General features: G+C 42.3%; 1 protein-coding gene across 2 annotated transcripts in view; it reads left to right on the top strand.

Annotated features, from left to right (window-relative positions):
• Positions 1 to 888: 888 nt before the first annotated feature.
• Positions 889 to 18576, top strand: part of EEA1 (early endosome antigen 1) — a 72388-nt gene continuing 54700 nt past the window's right edge. The window contains exons 1-3 of one of the 2 annotated variants that reach the window (XM_075748516.1): positions 898 to 1063; positions 9599 to 9691; positions 12615 to 12737. In XM_075748516.1, coding sequence (XP_075604631.1) covers positions 1040 to 1063; positions 9599 to 9691; positions 12615 to 12737 — 240 coding nt within the window. In that variant the 5' untranslated portion in view covers positions 898 to 1039. Of the gene's footprint in view, positions 1064 to 9598; positions 9692 to 12614; positions 12738 to 18576 lie in introns of both variants that reach the window. The other variant, XM_075748527.1, reaches the window with a different exon arrangement.

The raw sequence follows: 18576 nt of genomic DNA, 5'->3' as shown, positions 1-18576 counted from the left end.
TCGGTTGAACTGATGTTTTTGGGCTGTACTTTTTTTGAAGGTAGGTGTGTGCTTATGTGAGCAAAATGTTATTTTCTGATATCTAAAAACCACCCAATGGGTCACGCCCCAAGGTTGCCTTTTCAGTTCAGGGCCTGAAGGAAGCAACTACTCCTTCAGAATCAATTTCCTGTTAATTATCCAAACCAGAATGTCTTAATGTCCAATACTCCTTCAACATGCATTCCTCAGTACTTTCAATACCGCACGACTAACAAAATAAACACAGAGCTGCGTTTGCGCTCTGCCTCATACAGTAAGCCCTCAGCTGCACGTTCGAACTGCGGTTTGTTTCCTTCCTCCGGCCAGTACCCTTCCCGAGAAATGACAGCGACGAGGGGGCTCTGCAGCTGCGGGGCGCCTGGGGCAGCCCCTGAGGGGAGAATGGCCGCGCTGCCGGGGGACTGGAAACCCGCCCGGCCTCCCCCCAGCCAGCGCGCTCCGGGGGCACTGCAGGCCGGGCTGGCAGAGGACGAGGGCCTGGGGGAGATACCGCCGTCCTCCCTTCTCCCCCGCCTCAGCAGCCTGGCTCCCCCGCCAGCGGCAGAGACAGAAGGCAGAGAGCAAGCGGCGCTCCGAGAGCTGCGGTGCTGAGGACGGCGCGGCGGGAAAGAGCCCAGCCCGGGCCCCCGGCCCCCGCGAAGGAGATCGGGTCGCAGAGCCCTCACCGCCACAGCCGCCCCGTCCCGAGGCGCAGACCCCGCCGGCCTGGCTCCTCTGCCCGGGCACACTGCGTCCTCTGTCCCCCATCTCTTCTTCCCCCGGCTGCCCGCGGCCCAGCGGCAGCAGTCCAGTCCCAGCCGGGGCCGTCCCTCCTCGGGGCGGTGCGTGCGGTCCCGCCCCGGCGCGGAGACTGCCCCGCCTCCCCGGCCGCGGCGGCTGTCACGGGGCGAGCGGGCCGCGCCGGGCTCCTGCGGGGCGGGGGCGGTGCTGTGCGGGGCCCCGCGGCTTCCCCCTCGGCCTGGCCGTGGCCGCCCGGCGGCATCCGGGCTCCGCCACCATGTTCAGGCGGATTCTGCAGCGGGTAAGGCAGCGAGACCCGCCCCGGCGGCGGCGAGGGCGGCGTGCCTTGCCTTGCCTTGCCTTGCTGTGGCGTGGCGGGGAGGTGCCGCTTCCTGGTGCCGGCCGGGCTCGGGGCCGGGCTCCCCGTGGCGGGGCCGGAGCCACCGGCCCGTCCTGCGGAGCAGGGGAGGGGGTAGGCCCGCGGAGGCCGTGTGCTTGTCCGCCGCCGCCCCCTCGCCTCGTCGCGGGGGCCCGCCCGAGCCCCGACGGGGCTGGACGGGACGGGACGGGGCCGCGCTCCCACGCCGCGTCCCGGCTGGGAGCGGCATTGTCCCCCGGGCTGGGCGGGGGTGCCGGCGGCGGGCGGGTCCCCGCGGCCGGGAGAGGGGCCTGTTGGTGGGGCGTGGGTCGGCCCTGCCCCGGCGTGGCTCCTTTGCGCAGCACGGCGGCGTCTCCGCCCGCCGCCTTCACTCGTCGCCGCGGCTGCGGGCCGCCCGCGCTTAGGGCAGGTTCAGGGGAAGCCCAGCCGGGGCAGAGCCGCCGCGGGGACCCGGGGTTATTTCCCTGGGGGCAGCTAGCAAACAGGCTCCTAAGGCCGAAAGCCAGCCTAGCAGCCACCGGCCAGCTGTCTCCCGTGTTTTAGGAACCGGCTTTTCCGGCAGCTTTGCCTGGTTTGAAAAGCCAGGTGGTGACAGTCGTTTATGAAACCCTTTTCGCCTTCCAAAATCCTTGCGTGGCTCCATGGCAGTCTTAGCCGCCTTGCAGCTCGCCTGTGGCTCGGGTGGAAGCTGTCAGGAAGGTGCTGGCGAAGGGCAGGTGTCGGCGCGGCTCAGGGCTCCGGCAGTCCTTCGTCACTGGTGCTCGGCTGGAGGATTGAGTTGGGTTGAAAAGGGTTGAGTCACGCCGGCGGTGGAAGGCAGCGCTCCAGATCCCGCACCGCAAGAGAGCGGTGTCGGTGTCATGCAGAAGACGCTCACGGGTAGTGGGGAAACCGTCCGCCCTCGGTATTTTTTCTGGTGTTTCTGTCTGCACCTCTGTGAATGGGTGTTTTATTGGAGATGCTGGCACGCTTTTCTTATCTGCCATGCAAGGAAGCGTTGCTACAAGAATGAGAGTTAACAGAGGGGAAGAAAGTACATCGGTATGCACACCGCCAACTTTTTCAGTGTAAAGCGTGCCTCATATTGTTTTTTGGTCATAGACTCTGCGCAGGTGAAGATCACTCCGGGTCTGTTTGGAGCTTTGTGTTTACGGGGAAGAACTTCCTTCCTGAAGTTTGATGGGAAGCCATGCTAACAAGCAGGGAAACTTAGTACAGATTTAATTAAATATTGGCAGCGTTTAACTGGGTATTTATTGATTCTGAAAAATAACAGGCCATCAAATAAAGCTTCTATGATGTAGGAAAAAGCTAGATACAGTGCCAAAGGAAATTTACCCCCAAATATAACATCAGCTAAGCACTTCCTATAAAAATCTAAAGTCAGTGCAAAAGTTTTTGTGTGTTGGAAATGGCCATCTTTTCTGAAAAGTTTAAACAAATAACCGTTCCCCAGTGAAAATGACAGGATTACAGCAGAGCTAATTGCCAACAAAGGTGAAACAGACTTCTTCCTGCCCAAAAAATAAATAGAGAAATGCCAAGATTTTTAAAGGTGTTACTCTTTTAATTGGTGCAAATAACTATGCTTTAAAAATCCATTTCTTATTGAAAGGGCTTTAGGCCTTTTATAAAAGTAGTGATTGTGTACACAACCTCATACATACCTTTTTGACTTACAATCTGCGGTTGGCAAAGCATGAAAAAGACTTCTAATGTACTTTGGTGTTAATAGTGAGCCTTAGCTTGCTGTCAAATTTGTTCATAAAGAGCCTAAGTATTAAAATCTTTCCTGTCAGTGAGGCAGTAATTTGAAGGCTAAGGAACCTCCTCTTGACCCTTTTCTTCTGCATCATTAATGTAGCTGGCAAACCCCCCCACACACACCTTGTGGTCACTGAAATGTAGTTGCTTGTATATGAATTGGGTTTATTATTTGATTATAGGTGATGCCATCCTTTCTAGCTGGATGGCTAGTCATTACTGGTGATATAACTTGAGTTATGAAAGTATGTTTTAAAAAAAAGGAATTCTTTATTACATTCCTTTTTTTTTTGTGTAACTCAGCTGGCCATCAAGTTGCAAAGGAGGAAGACAAAAGCTGCAAAGATACTGTTTATAGTTTTAGTCACTTATTTGAAATTCTGATTACTGAAATTTTAAAACATCAGATGTTTCTTTTTTATACTTCTTCTGTTCCCTGATTACCTTTTTATTGCTTCTGCAGTTGTAATTTCTGTTTTTAAAATTATCTTCAGTGACTTTGAATGGCATATTTTCAAAATAGAAAGTATTATATACTCGTTACTACTGAACATTGCTCATTTAGTTTTTGAAGTTAGTATCTCCGTGCTGTCTTCAACTAGGTCTTTGTTTTAGGTCCCTTCCCTGCAAGCTGTTTCCAAATTTTACGCATGTTTTCAGTGTGACATCTCGGAGATCCATCTGTTCTGTACGTTTGCACCGTAAAACCCCTTTTCATTCATTCTTGCCACTTTTCATTTTCATGCATTTTTTGTCATGCTGATCTAGAAAAAGGTAGTCTTTTCCAAAAGGCATCCGTGTGGAATGTCTGAGACAGAACTTTCCTGCCCAGGTATTTTGATTTTTGTCAGTGTATTCTTTAGAGACATGTCTTTTCTTTGTTGTGTTCAACTCTGAAGGCCCTTTGTGGCCATTGCGTCCCCTCCCTGGTGCTCATCTGCTGGTGGGACAGTGGCTGTTGCCTCTGGTCTGTTAAAGCAGAGCTCACTTCTTATGTTTGCAAGATACCAAAATTTGGAAGGAAAAAAAAAAACAACCAAAACTTTTTGTAAGGAGAAGGCATTTATTTTCAGCTGGTGGAAAACTGATTACTTTGACCTTCTTCCGAGCCTTCTTCCCTTTGCTCTTGTTTTGTAGTGAAGGACTCATCTGTTGAGCCAGTGTGACTACTGTTTACGTTGGTTTTTTTCTTCATTCTTTGTGTTTAACTGGCTGTCTACAACTGTGAGGGACTGTGCTGTGCTTGGGTGGTAAGATCCTATTGCTCTGTTTCTAACAATGTTGAGTTCTTGATCTTGAGATCTTGGGGTCTAGGTGGAGAACAGGGCTTTGCAGGTGTTTCTGTAGCTCGGGTAGTACAGTCACCTTTTCTCTTGCTCCAAGCTCAGCAGCAGAGATACTTACTTGTTTGGGATGCATTGCATCTCATGCCTTACCTGTAATTTTCTTTACGTTTATAATTGCAGGGCTCGCTAGATAGAGTATTTACGTGGATGGATGCTGAGCTGCAGCTGTGCTTGTGCCTTCCGTATGGGGTCGAAGGAAGCTCGTGTGCCTCTTCCTGGGCACCAGGTCTGCTTGTGTGGAACTGATGGTGCAATGGGAAAGACAGGTTTTATGCCCTATGAAGTCAGGAGTCATTTCATTTTATGGAGGCATAAAATAGCGTCACACTTCTTTAGAAGTAAATAATATTACTGTTCTCTATTGCACTGTACTCAGTTTCTAGCACTGAGAGTTGTTTGATAACAAGGGCTTTGGCCTTCTTATCTTCTCATTCTTGCATCTTGTTTGTTGCTTGAGGACCTTAATATGTTTAGACTATAGTACCCTTTTGTAGTATTTAGATCTGTGCTGGGAAAACTGTATAAATGCATATTTGTTCAGACTTTCTCAAGGCTTAACGTATTTTTTCAAAGGTTTAATTTATTCTGAATTTAAAACTGCTGAAAAGAGTATCATAACTGAATGGAGTGTAGCTATAGACAGATAAATGACTATGCAAAAATGACACACTAGCGATCCATATTTATACTCCGTCGTTTTAATGCATTAGCTTAACTCATTCATTATATAATTTTCTATTCCTTTTCAAAAAACAAGCTGCAATCATTGTCGTCCTTTTTGTTGTTAATGATGTTTCTTTATATTAGCTTGCAGTTTTGAGAAAACACAGAGAACAACATTATGAAGTTTAGCATATTACTTCTACTACTCCAGCGCTAGTAGTAGAAACATATGCTTCTCTGGAAAGTAGACAAATATAACTGAGAACTGGGAAAGAAATACGCTGGGTGAGAGACTAATTTTGCATCAGTCTTTCAACTCCAGTTATGCCTTTAAGGGTCAAATGTTAATTTTGTAAAAATACATATACAGAAGCCTGTGTGAAAAGTTAGTTTTCCTGTGGGATTCATAAGTCATTCTTTTGGTTCCCTGTATAGTCCAACTGAAAACAAAGAGCATCATTCTGAGTCTTTCCATAGTTCACAAAGTCTGAGTTCAATGTGTTGTGATTTATTGATTTATTTATTTGTTTTCTTAATGGAACATGATGTAAAAGTGGTCTGGGAGCCCAGCTTACACATGTGTGTGAACCTATTTGATCATGCAATGATCAATTAAAAAAATACTCCAAATCCCTCATTCTTTATTTGGCTGGTGAAGGATGTTTAAATTATCTTACAGCCTTGAAAGATAAGTCAATTGCATTTATGGTTGTGGTTTCCATAACATCCTTCCTATTAATTTTTTCTTGCTAGTCTGTACTACTTTGAAAATGGATGCTATGGGGTGTTTCTTCCGATCTTGAAAGTTACTTAATGACCTCTTTCCTTCCCACCCTTCTTCCCTGTGCATGCCACTTACCAGAAAAGGCCACCTATTTGTACTAAGCTTTCTAAATCTAACTTGGAATTAGGCTTTCTCTTTTCAAGAGAGCACATTGTTTTTTTTGAAAGGTTAAAAGGATTTTACCAGGTACTGTTTAATAATTTCTGTCTTGTATATTATGCGTAATAAGATATGCCATGCGGTGCCTTTTAGTGTGATTATAGCATGTCTGAAGTGTTTCATAAAGCAAATACTTTAATCAACCACGTAGTAATAACACTGTACTTTTAATATAAGAGCTTTCATCCTGGAGGTTGTAATAATCTCCAATTTGTAGTGCTAGAACTAGCAGAACTTAATATGCAGATCTCATTGCGAAATGCAGTCAACTCTGAGGTGAAATGTGATGGGCGATTAACAATGCACAGTAGCATTGTATAAGAAGTTATGATATAAGGTGAAGAAAATATTGTGTTAATTGTCACAGAAGGTTCTTGGTGTTGGGACAAAATGATTCTTTAAGTATGCTGAAAGCATAGGCTCAGGTATTGCAGAAGTGGGGGTAGAGATGGTTGGACCATCTCTTATTGCCATTGCCCAGGCTATCAGGTTTTGTTCAGGTTCTTCCTCTGCTCTTATGTCCCTGTCCAAGGCTATGTGAGGGCACACTCAGTTATTCCAGCTGATATTGCATATCCATTAACGCTGACGCTTTCTCCATTTCAAAACTTTCTCCATTTCTACTTGTGGATGTATATTCTGGGACAGATGGGAGTCCACGTTCTCAGGCTTTCTAGAACAGAACAGTCGTTATAGCTAACTGCCTTATTATCACATTCAGATTTCTAAAACCTCTTTAAAAATTCCTCTCAATAAGAAATTGATTCTTAGATCATGAAAGTTCAGCTCCTTTAAGGAAGAAAGCTTTGACATCTGTCCTCTTTTTCTTCCCTTATGTAGGCATATGCGTATATACATCTTGGGATTCTTTGTTCTTGCACAAAATGGATTGACAAGCGAGCCTTACCTCTAGGTTGCATGATTGTGGTTTATGGATTGCATGGAAAGGAACTTCTGAACTATATAAACCAAAGAAAACTGTTTATAACGTTAGATGCAATATCATAACTTACCTGTCTTACCGAGAAACTTGGCTACACCTTACCGATTGTTTTAGATGTTATTCCTCCAACTGTCAATGCACACAATCCATGTCTTCATTAAGAGAGTTATTGAGTTTGCATTTCAGAGCTCTCGTGCAGGACATGTGTTTCCATAGGGCAGTGCTTCAGGATTGCAGAACAATTTGAATGGGAAGGGAGCTCAGGAGCTCTCTAGTCTGAGCTCCTGCTGCAAGCAGGAACAACTCAGAGGTCAGGAGCAGGTTGCTCAGGTCTGGCCTCACGCTGGAGAAGCTTTTTCTTACGTTGGGTGGGAACATCTCTTGTTTCAGTTTGTGTGTCTTGTCCTCCTGCTGTGTGCTGCTGGGAGTAGCCTGGCTTCCCCTTTTTGATGACCTCCTCTTAGGTGGTGGTGGGGTTGCTGTTAGCCCTTTCAAAGCTGTCTCTTCTCCAGGCTGAGCCAACCCCATTCCCTCAGCCTCTCACCACAGGGCAGGTGCTCCAGCCCCAGCTGTCATGGTGGCCTTTTGCTGAACTCAATCTAGTTTATTAATGTCCTCCCTGGACAGGGAGAGCCAAAACTGGTTGTAGTATCTCAATGTGGTCCAATGTGTGCTGGCCAGTGGGGGATGACTGCTTTCCCTGGTCGGTTGGCTGGGCTTCTGTTAATACAACCCAGGGTGCCAGTGGCCCCCTCTGTTGCCAGGGCATGCTGCTGGCTCCTGGTCAGCTTGCTATCTGACACAAGCCCAGGATCCTTTTCAGCAGAGGCCAGTGTTGATGCCAGGGGTTTTCCTTCCCAGGCGCAGGATTCTACATTTGTCCCTGTTGAATTGCATGAGGTTCCCGTTGGCCCATTTCTCCAGCCCAGCTAGGTCCATCTGAATGGCAGACCTGCCCTTGAGTGTATCAACTGATCTCTCAGTTTGATGTCATGTGAAAACCTGATGAGCATGCACTTGCAGTCCATGCTAGGTTGTGCCTTGTTTGTATCAGTGACCTGGAGCAGTACTAATGCCTTCACTTTGGTCTTTGCTTACACCCTTTTTTGCCTCTCCTATTATTAACTTGGAGAGCTTGCATCACCTTGCATATTGCTTTTGTATGCTGTACTAGAAGGAAACTATATTGTGTTCTTATTTTCTTTAGAAACATGAAACAGCTGAAATAAAAAAGGTACGGGAGTAGGAAAACCAGCGTATGTTGATCACTTAACTGATGACCCCAGAGAAGGCTGGAATGAGGAGCGATGGTCCTCGCCTTCACTTACTGTCGCCAGCCCTGATAGCTTGCTGCTTCACTCCTCCTCACTTCCCTTTGGCCAGTCTTTGGAGTCTTTCTAAAATTGAACTGTATCACACTGGGAATTAAGTCCTTAATCAGTAAACTTGAACTTTTTATTAGTTTTTTTTTTAATTATTTGATTAGTAATAAAAGGCTGTTATCTTTATGAAAGTTGGACATAGAATATTCTTTACAAAACAAAGCAGGAAAATGTACTTATTTTCAAAGTATGGAAAAGCATGCATGCTACAGGTATCTTGTAAAAGGTTATCTAGCTGATTTGTCTGGAAAAAAAAAGAGGATATATTTGAGGAAGAAAATTCTAAAACAAGTAAGATGTTGAAGACACCAAGATCTAGAAACTAAAACTCTTTATCTACTTCTGTCCCTCTCTCTGTAGATTTCCATCTATATATTTAAAATTCTGTATCTTTAATCCCTCTATATAAATTAGAAAATCCTTTATGACATTACAAGTATTTCCAGATGGGCTAAAATACAGCAGTAACATTACTTCATCTCATTTGCAATTGTCATCATGGAATTGGATAATGAACTTTTTGTTTTTGCTGAAACTAGAATTGCATATCAGTATTAAGATAATTTCTTTACTGATGTTTGAGAATGCTAACTCTTCTGCCATCGGTCAAGCAGTGGCTTTCTGGAGATGAGTAAGAGAAGTTAAATCAAATTTAAATCAAAGTTATAGTTAAATAAGGATTATAAGCTGTGATCCATCTATCTAGATTTTGAATCATGTAGCATTTCAAATTTATTTGCTTATTTTCTCTAAATCCATAGTTTCACATCAATGCTGTTTTTTCAATTTTCAACATATTCACAGGAATTTATTTTTATAGATTGTCTTACTGATTAACATGTTTTAACTTTACCACAGGCTCAATTTTTATTTTTTTTTTTTTCCAAATTAAGGCAGCGTACCTGCTTTTGTGCTTGTTGTATCAGCAGGGTCCTCACTCTCTAGTTTTCTGTCTCAAATATTTCAAGGCTTGTTCAGATTGTAGACAAGTTATCAAGAAAGTATTGTGATACTAGCATACTACTTCTGAAACTGTTTAGACTGTAATTTCTAGCATTTTCCTATTGGATATAGAGACCTAATTTAACATCGTAGTGAGTGATGTAAGGGCAGAGTTTAGCCTAATTCTTTGTTTGGTGTTGAGTGTTCATGAGGGGAAGTTGTTTAAAATCCTGGCCTTTGCTTCTGGTGTCTGCTTGTTCTTTGATGCATGGAGAGTCTTGGATAAAAGCCTTTGCTGAAGTGTTGGACTGAAAATTACGTAATTGCTTGTCAGCTTGTTCAATTACTCTTCTGGAGGGAAAATACTACTGTATTCCACCAAGTAGAAGTGAGGCCCTTTGCATAGGATACATACCATGCTTTATTAAATGCAGTCTGTAGACACTCATTTTTCTCTTTCCCCCTCCATTTCAGACTCCAGGTAGAGGTGGTTCTCAGAGCTCGGATTCGGATTCATCTGCCACACCAGGAAATGCCGTGGATGTGAACAACGAAGGCTCCTCTGAGGTAGTGTACACTGTACATGGGACTGGAGTCTTAAACCTTGGGTGCTCTTTCTCTGATCCATGAAGCTGTTGGGAGTAACTTTTGATGCCCTACCTAAATAACAGCTGTACTAAATAAATACTCAGAAGTGTCATCTTCTAAGAATTTGTTGTTATTTAAATAAAAAAAAGGAAAGCTAGGCCATATTTATATGTTAATTAGCCTTATCTATCTAAATGGTCACAAGCAATCCTTCCTGGAGTACTAGAGATGAATTATTAAAATTAAAAGCAATGAGACGTAAGCTTAAGACTCCTTGTTAATAAATCTTTTATAAGAGTTCTTTTATCACACTTGTACTCCCTTTTCACCTTGCTTCTGCTAAACTATAATGTGTATCAGAATCTTCCTCCTTGTGAAATATCAAGTGTGTTGTTTTTTGTTTAGTGTTGGTGTATAAATCTATCACTTGTAAATCCTATGCATTTTTATGTGCTGTACGCCATACTTAACCAGCAGAATACATTGTTATTCTTGCTTCAATCCCATATTACAATGTCTTTGGATTTACAGTGTTGTCAAATATTAACTCTTAAAAATGCAAACTGACTTCACTGGCTGTTGAAGCTAGTTTGTGCTAATGTAGCCTGATTGCCTAGCTTGAAAATGTTTCAAGCTTTGCATACAAATGCAGTGCAAGGTTAATTACTCCTATTACAGCATTAAAGGGAGCAAAGTGCCCTGTTTTACACTGAATAAAGTGTATTGTGATTCAAATACTCCTATGTCTGCTATGGTAAAAGATAAGAGAAACTTTCACTGTGCTGTTTAAAATCCTAACTGCCTTCCATCTCTAACTGTTTATTTCTTATTTTTGAAGCCTTATTACAGTCAGTATAATCAGACATTCCTTAATATTTTGCTGCGTGTTATACTTGTCACACATTTATGAGTCCAAATCTGTTTTGTATGGATATTTACACCAGCCCTGAAGCAAATAAATATTCTTGAATTGTAGACTAAAACCTCTTTACTTTTGTAGTCAATTAAGGCATAAAAATGTGCAATGGGATAATTTCTTCTTTCCAAAGTTTGGCTAAAATTGTACAGTTCTGTTAGCTGGTGGGTGTCACAAGATACCTCAATACTAATGTAGTAGTATTTTCTTGACATAGGAAGAACTTTCAAAGTTGTGGTGTGCCTGTGCTATTGCATTGCTGGCTTTTCTTGCTACCCAGTTGAAACTGGGTCAGATCAAAGGTTGCCATGTCACTTTTGGTTGATACTGTATAATGTGAAAAAGTATCTTTTAGTTGTCAATAATTCCACCATCTGTTGCATTAGTTGTAAGTGGGGTGTTCTCCTTAGCATATAATTTCAAAATCTGTTTGAAACTGAGCTCTGAAGCTGGTGATGGGTTCTTACTCTCCTGAGATTCACACGTTACAGCTCGCAACTTGGGCCTTTCTGTTGGTCTTCCTTTTCCTGCGCAGCTGGCCTGAGGTATTGTTTCTCTGAGAACTTCTCCCCAGGAGCACTGTAGCCAGACTTTGCATAATGTTTACTCTCCATTTTATCATTATGTTCCCACCTGGTTCTCCAGTATTGCATAAAGTGAGAAATCCAATTGACTTGTTTTCACTCCAGTTTCTTGGCTAGATGTTCTAATTTGCTGCAAGATTCAAATGGAGAATAGTTATTAAATCTGTGCAGTTTCTCATGTTACCTACCTCCTCAAGTCTGGTTGAAATCAATCCTGATTTTTGAGAATGGTAGTGTGACACAAAAGGAGTGAGGAGGTCTGAATTCAAACTGTTCTTTGGTCAAGGAGAGGTGAAAATCTGTTTTGCTCCTGTCTGTGGCCACAGCAGCACTTCATATCACACGTAGACCTGTAATCAAGTCTAGGCACATCTTTTATTCACTGTGCAATCTGCCCAAGGAGGAAATATTTGAGCCTATCCTACCTTTTTAGCTTAGGTCCCGGTACAACTCCATCCACAGTACAGGGTTGCTAAATCCTCTCTGCTTGCAGCGAGTCCACCAGCATGCTTACGCTTTCATTAGTGTAGTGTGTCTGTGTTAGCTAGATGGGTTTGCTGCAGACATGCTTTTTGGAAGGGGCCTTAACCTTTCCATGTGTGCACGGATGGTTGTGTTCAGTCTGTTTGGCCTGCTTCTGCAGTGCTCTGCTGCGGGGGTGCTGGCATCTTTCAGCCAGCAGCACGGACAGAAAAGCCCACAGCACTTTACTATCCACCCTGCTTTTTCCAGGTGTTTAAACATGTAGTGTGTGCCTTGAAGATGTAAAGCTGTTGTTCTTCAGAAACTGATTTAACTTTTTTGGCTTTGGTAAATCTCTTGTGAGCATGCTTAGCTTTTTCTTTTTTTTTTTTTTAATTCTACCGAGGAAGGTGTGTATTTTTCCTGAAGCGAGCATGCCAGCCAGGTGCGCGGCCACACTGGCACCTCGGCCTCTCGTGCCGCCGCAAATGTGCTTAATTTACAGGGACTTCTGTAATCTCACCGCATCACCCTTGTGCCTCCCTGTGAAACATCTGAACACCCCTCATGGGAAACTGCATGATGGATCTGACGTAATGCCTTGTCATGGTCCATTCGCAGTTTGTTATGCAGCTTATTCCTCTGTCAGATGAAGGGGCTGCTGAGAGTGTCTGGAAAACACATAGTAGTGTGCAGCACAGTGCTAACTTTTAAAGTGTGTTTTAGATTTGTTTATTTTCATTGTTCTTGATAACTGTTCCTTCTTGCCTTCTCCGTGGTATTGATATGCAGTTTGCAAAAACTATCTTTCCAAAAGGAAAATGGACTTTGCTTTTGGTCATTGTAGAGAACTTTCAGTGTAAGAATTTGAACAGTGTTTGATTCCAAATCTGCTTTTTTGTCTTTATTAGTGTCTGAAAAATAAATATACATTTCACAGGGCTTCATCTGTCCACTGTGTATGAAAGCGTGTGTAACTCCCACTGATCTGTCTGAACATTACCAGAATGAGCACACTGGGACAGAAAGAAGACAGGAGCTTCGTGACCTCCCAGCTGTTACTGTGGGTCTTGTTTATTTTGTTTCAATAGCTTTGGTAATGGGCTGCCAGCTTTTTAAATTGTTTCTTTTGATTCCTTGCTGAAACATAATTTGATCTCTTACGCATGATTCCAAAGTATACATTCAGCAGAAGAATTAATCTATGTCTACCTTTCTGGTTTGCACTTGTCTCTCACATGAAACATTTCCAGTATTTTTCCTTCCCTACACTCCATGTGTATTTACACTTTATTTTTGAAGGGAAAACTTCAAATTATGAGATGTTATTCCCAAAGATGATGAAAGCCATTGATACATTGATTATCCTAGAGTTACTTGAGATCTTTTTTCAAGGGTGAAGTGTCACCTGTTAAAGTGAGCAGATCTGTGGTAAAACTGGCCGATACTGCTCTCCTGGAGTGCTGGGGGACCTCCTCAGAGCCAGGACAACTGGAGGCTGGCTTTGAATTGACTCCTCAGTGTCTCCTGCAGGGATCATCTGTAGAGCTCTGTAAGTGGTCAAGTCAGCTTTTTATTTCTGTATTATCTGATCACAATGCAAGTGCCTTATTTGAATAAGCTGTGACTTGCCAGTGATAGATTGTGGCGTTCCTGATGCAATGATATCAGTAGATTGTGGGATGGGAGCCATCAGAGGTGGTGTGGTTACCTAAAGAAGTTACTCTTTCATTTAAGCTGGGTTGTGTTTAACATAGTTTCATGGAGTTGACTGCAGGTTCTTGCCCACTGTGAGTTTTTGTGTTTCCACCACTAGTTACTTGTCAGTACTTTTTACTTGTCCATAGCTGATTACAACTTTTTAACTTGATAGAACTTGTGTATTGAGTGTGACACATGAAATGCAAAATCAGTTGTTTCTAGCTGTTGCTGTTTCCTGTTGCTAAAGCTGTGTTTCTTGGAACAGTGATTCAGTAAATATTTGGAAGAGGTGAGAAACAAAGAATGCTAATATATAAAAAATCTTTTCCCAGTTTGATCTTTTATTATATCAGTCTGCACAGAAGCATTGAAAAATTGGGGAAATATGTTAATCATTATCATCAATACTAATATGTAAAGTTTAAAATTCTTGACTACTGAGAAGCTGATGGTTTGCATTTGTTGATGGAAAATGATAGTTTGCATTTGCAGCAAGCACATTGTGATCCTGAAGCAGCAACACAACCAGGCTGTCACCCGTCATTCCATCTTTGCCATTCCTGAGTCAGCATTATAAGAAGAATATAATCTGTTATCAATGCCATCTTATGTGGCAGACATGAAACATTGCTGAGTTTGGTTTTGTGTTGCTTGCGGATACTACTGTGAAAAGTTCAAATACATTTTGTTGGAAACAATGCTGAAGAAGCTGCCGAGTTCAGTTTTTTTGCCAGTGCGTTCTCCTCAAACGTGGAGATAGGACATGTTGCAAGGGCAGTGTCAGGTGATTTGCCCCTCTATTCTGCTTGCCCTTCCCTCCTCTCTGTCCTCCATGCAGTGAGAGTTGGTCTTGTTCTTCAGTCACTGGCGCCCACTCCAGCAGCTCCTGAAGATGTCTGATGTCCTGTTGTGGGAAAGGATCCTTGCCACTTGCCTGCAGCCTTATTTATGGTGTTCCTCTTAAACAGCTCTCTGTGCAACCCTCGTGTTTCAAACTAAGGATTGCACCATATGATAACTGGTGAAAATGACAGTGAAATACTTTCCCCTGCCCCCCAAGCACTGATGAAGCCTTACTTTAAAAGACAGTGGCTTCTTCAGCTGCAGGAACAACCACCAAAATGTTGGCAAGTGTCTCTGTCCACATAGAGCCAACTTAGCCAAATACATGCCGTATGGACGTCATGCACGTCACCACATTCCCAGACAGGACCATTGTTCCCCAACTTCCATGTATGCAGTGGCGTCACTGACAAAAGCTGTGTGCTGCCTTCTGTTTTGTTTTCTTTTTCTTAAAGGAATGATACATTTCTAAACCATGTCCAGCATTTCCTGACTGTCTCTGTTGGACATTCAGGACATCTGAATAGTGAGTCAGAGAGGCTTAGTTTCAGACCTTCCTTCCCGGCTTCTCCTGAGGCATCCAAAAAACCCACTGTATGGTACTCCTGCAATGTTTAGAATATAGTGGCTGTTACTATCTATTGTCTTGTATACAACTATGCTAAATCTAAGGCAATTTTTAAACAATTCTTTTGGGTAGTCTTCATAACTTTCCAGATATTTAGTAAATATATATTTCTTAGCTAATACAAGCAAGATACAGCCCTGTTGTTTTCTGAACAGACTTTTCATAGCAGGATTGCCTGGAGTGTAAATTGGCATACTAGTTGTGCAAAAATTGGTGGTTTTTTGTCTTTCTTTGAAAATACCTCATTCTTTATGGTGGGTTTTTTTCCTTCTTGTCTCTTACTGTAGATGCAATTGATTGCATCTTCTGTTTTTATGGATGCCCTTGGAATGTTGCGGACTGGTTTTGCACAGAACATCATGTCAATGCTTTAGTGCTGATATTTTATTCTCTTTGGCTGCTCTTTCAGTTGCTTCTCAAATTAGGTTGCGGTGGCTGTTTTCACCTCAGCAGTACTTGCCTGTTTTGCACAGGAACAAAAATAATTTGTTGAGCTACATTAGTACATTTATTTGCTGCAACATCTGAACAATACTAAGAGAATGAAGAATTAGAGATACTGGTTTGATTTGACTTGGCCATGTGGTGCGACTTTTCTTTAAGAAATAGTCCACTAGATTAGGATTTCTAATTTGTGACAAAATCGTAGTCTTGTAGGTTGTGACAGAATTGTAGTCTTACTCATCAATAGTAATAAAAACAGAAGAGAACTGAACTAGAAATTATGTTGGTTCTATTCTTCTCAGGAAGAATCCAGCTTCTTTTCTGGGAAGACATTGAGTGCAGTCTGGTATAAAATAAACTGTAGTTAGACACCTTTTTTGGTTTTGTTCAGAAAGTTAAATACTTGCTTGTAAAACTGAAATGGACTGCAGGTTTTAATTACATAAACCATGACCTTTTAACCCGGTTTTCTAATGATTAAATAGAGATCTTATCTGAGGAAGCCACTGTCATCTTACTGTTTATGTAAACACAGAGGAAAGGGCTTTTTCTGGTGGAAGGCATGGAAATAATGTCAACTGTATTTTCCTTTTAACAATATATAAAGGGAGTGACCCAGTTTATTTATTCTTTAACTTACATATCTCATGGGTTTTTTTTTAATCAGTATGTAAGACTTCTGAAATAAATTATGAAATGTGGTCTACGCAGACAATTTAATCTGCCTCTGAGAACTTCCTAAGGATTCAGTTAATTGCTTAAATATATATTTGGGACGTAAAGCCTAGAAACCACTTGATACATCTTTCAGCTCTGAAACATCAGTATGTATCTGTCCTCTGGCCCTAAGTATTTACAGTTCCTAATCTTCTGTCCTGTTAAACGTTTCAGCCTTTAAATCACTGTGTAACTGGAGAATATCTGAATTTTAGCTTAGGCTCACTATTTAAATGCTGGTGAAGATGTGTATCTTGTGTCAGGGAAGGTTGTGGAGGTTCACCTGCAGTGGAAAAATGTGAATAATGAATTTAGAATTTTTCCAAATACTCATGACACACAAAACCTAAAATTGACTCCAGAAAAGTGTTTATGCCTCTGAGCATGTGAACATGCCTTACAGCTCTTGAACTTACTTTCAGTTTTTAAATGCTCTGGACTTTATTCACAGCATACAGCTTATCGTACCAATATAGTTGTGAAAGAGTTGTTAGTGCAGGTCTGGGTTCTGAGACATGGGCAAACATAGGTCATGACTGGACGGTGTTACAGCTTTGGGCTTGAATCACAGTTACTGTTTTTTGTTCATGTGGCTCACTTGAAGCAGGCTGTAGGCTTGAGTGCTGGCCCAGTGTTTCTGGAAGGTCAAAGATGAAGCCCAGAAACTCAAATTTATTTAAAGTTAAAGCCTGATCATGTGAATGCCAAGCATGTTAAAGTGCATACGGGACTGGGCTAAGCTGTCCTGTAGCATGTGTGTGATAGAATAGTCACTCATCTTTTCCATATGGTAAAAGTATCAATTATACTGCAATTCTGTGTGGTTTGGTTGCTTTTTGTTGGTTTTTTTTTGTTCACCACAGTATTTAAATATTTTCCAGGAAGAGTGTTTGTGGAATAAAATTGACTTCTCAGTGGAAAACAGCAAAGTTGCTTGGTTCTTTAAGCTTGACTCATGACACAATTGCTGGGATAAAAATTCAAGACGTTGCAGAAGCTCTGTTTGTATTAGCAAATAGAGCTCTGTGGGTGCTCTTCGTGCTATATGGCTCTCTACCACACACAGCTGTGGATCAGCAGCAATTATAGCAGCTTAAATGTGACCATGTGTTCAGTTCTATGCAATATTAAAGTGGGATTGGAGAATAGACTAGACAGTCATCAGATATTTCAAGAACATGCTAAGGGTGCTGCATAGTTATGGCTGTGACTTTCAAACTTAAATAGGGTACCTTTTTTCTTGGATTTCAACTAGATGAGCAAATCTGAATTCCATCCTGTAAAATCTGTTTTGTCCATGGGACTGTCCTTCCAGAAGTGTCATCTTTTTTCTGTCAGATAACTCCAGTTTTAATTTGTGAGAAAGGAGCTTTGAATAAAGTAAGCTGCGCTTTCACTCATTAATTACTTGAGATTTCATATTAGCTCTACAAAGATCATTTCATTAAAGCTCTGGGGGAAAAAAGAACAGTTGGCAGGTGAAGACAGATTTAATGCATCTATATGTAGGTGTGTCAAGCTCCAGTTATCGATGATGGAGCCCAGGGAGCTGTTATGCTGACTCTACGTGTGTGTGGTATACACGTTTGTTAAATCAGCTGAAAAGTTTCTTCTGTTAATTGTGTTGAATAGCTCTCCATTGGTAGTGACTGGGCAGTAGACACCTACATGTAAATGTTTGGTTATTTCTTTAAACCTCATGCCGGAGCCTTCAGTGTGTTGAGGGAATATCTTTGAAAATCTTTGATTTTCTTTGCTAGGGATTAAGGAAAATGCTGCTTTTCAAAATGTCTTGTCACACTACCCAACTTCATTAGGTCAGGTTTGTGCAGCATGATGAGGAAAAAACCATTACAAGTAAGAAAATATTCTGAGAAGGCTGAATTCAGAAATGTATTTTTATACTACTACCCTATTCCCCCCCAGTCCTACAGAGTAATACAAGGAGAAGCCAGAGAAGCAGAATCCATTTGGTCCTATACATTAATTTTTTTTGTTACATAAACTATTTCTGAATCAATTTTAAAATAGTCTGAGGATTAGGAGGGCTCTATGATAGCCTGCAGCCAGCCTGGTTGTGTGCCTGTGGGTCCATGCCGCTGTTCTTGCTGGGCAGTGTGTTTTGATGTGGGGAGGCCAAAGTTCTTCCAACAGTTAATAGCCCTGTAAATTATATTGGCACAATAAAAATAAATATGGTAGTTCTTGTGGCGAGAGTTTCCTTCCAGTGTTGCTTTTAGCATCCTGGCGTACTTCCCAAAGAATGCTGTATTAGTGATTCGTACGAATATTAATATTACCCGAAAGGGATGATTTACCCTGTATGCCTTTTAGGAGAGAGAGCACTGAGGAGCTTAACTTTATCAGGTCTGAAAGTAAATCTTAACGATTAGAGAGGAAAAATAGCTACAAATTCTACAATTCTTCTACTGTCTCATTCTTAAGTCTTCCTTGAGAAAGGCAAGTAAACAAGCCTCTGGTGCTTCCACGGAGTCCGAGATCTTTGGGGAAATTTGGCATTACAACTCAAGCTGAGGCAAGACACTTTCCTACAAAACTTCTACATAGG

This window comes from Balearica regulorum, chromosome 1 (genome assembly GCF_011004875.1).
Source record: "Balearica regulorum gibbericeps isolate bBalReg1 chromosome 1, bBalReg1.pri, whole genome shotgun sequence".
Taxonomy (NCBI): Eukaryota; Metazoa; Chordata; class Aves; order Gruiformes; family Gruidae; genus Balearica; species Balearica regulorum.
The sequence above is the reverse complement of the archived record's forward strand: the minus strand, read 5'-3'. Positions and strand labels throughout refer to the sequence as shown.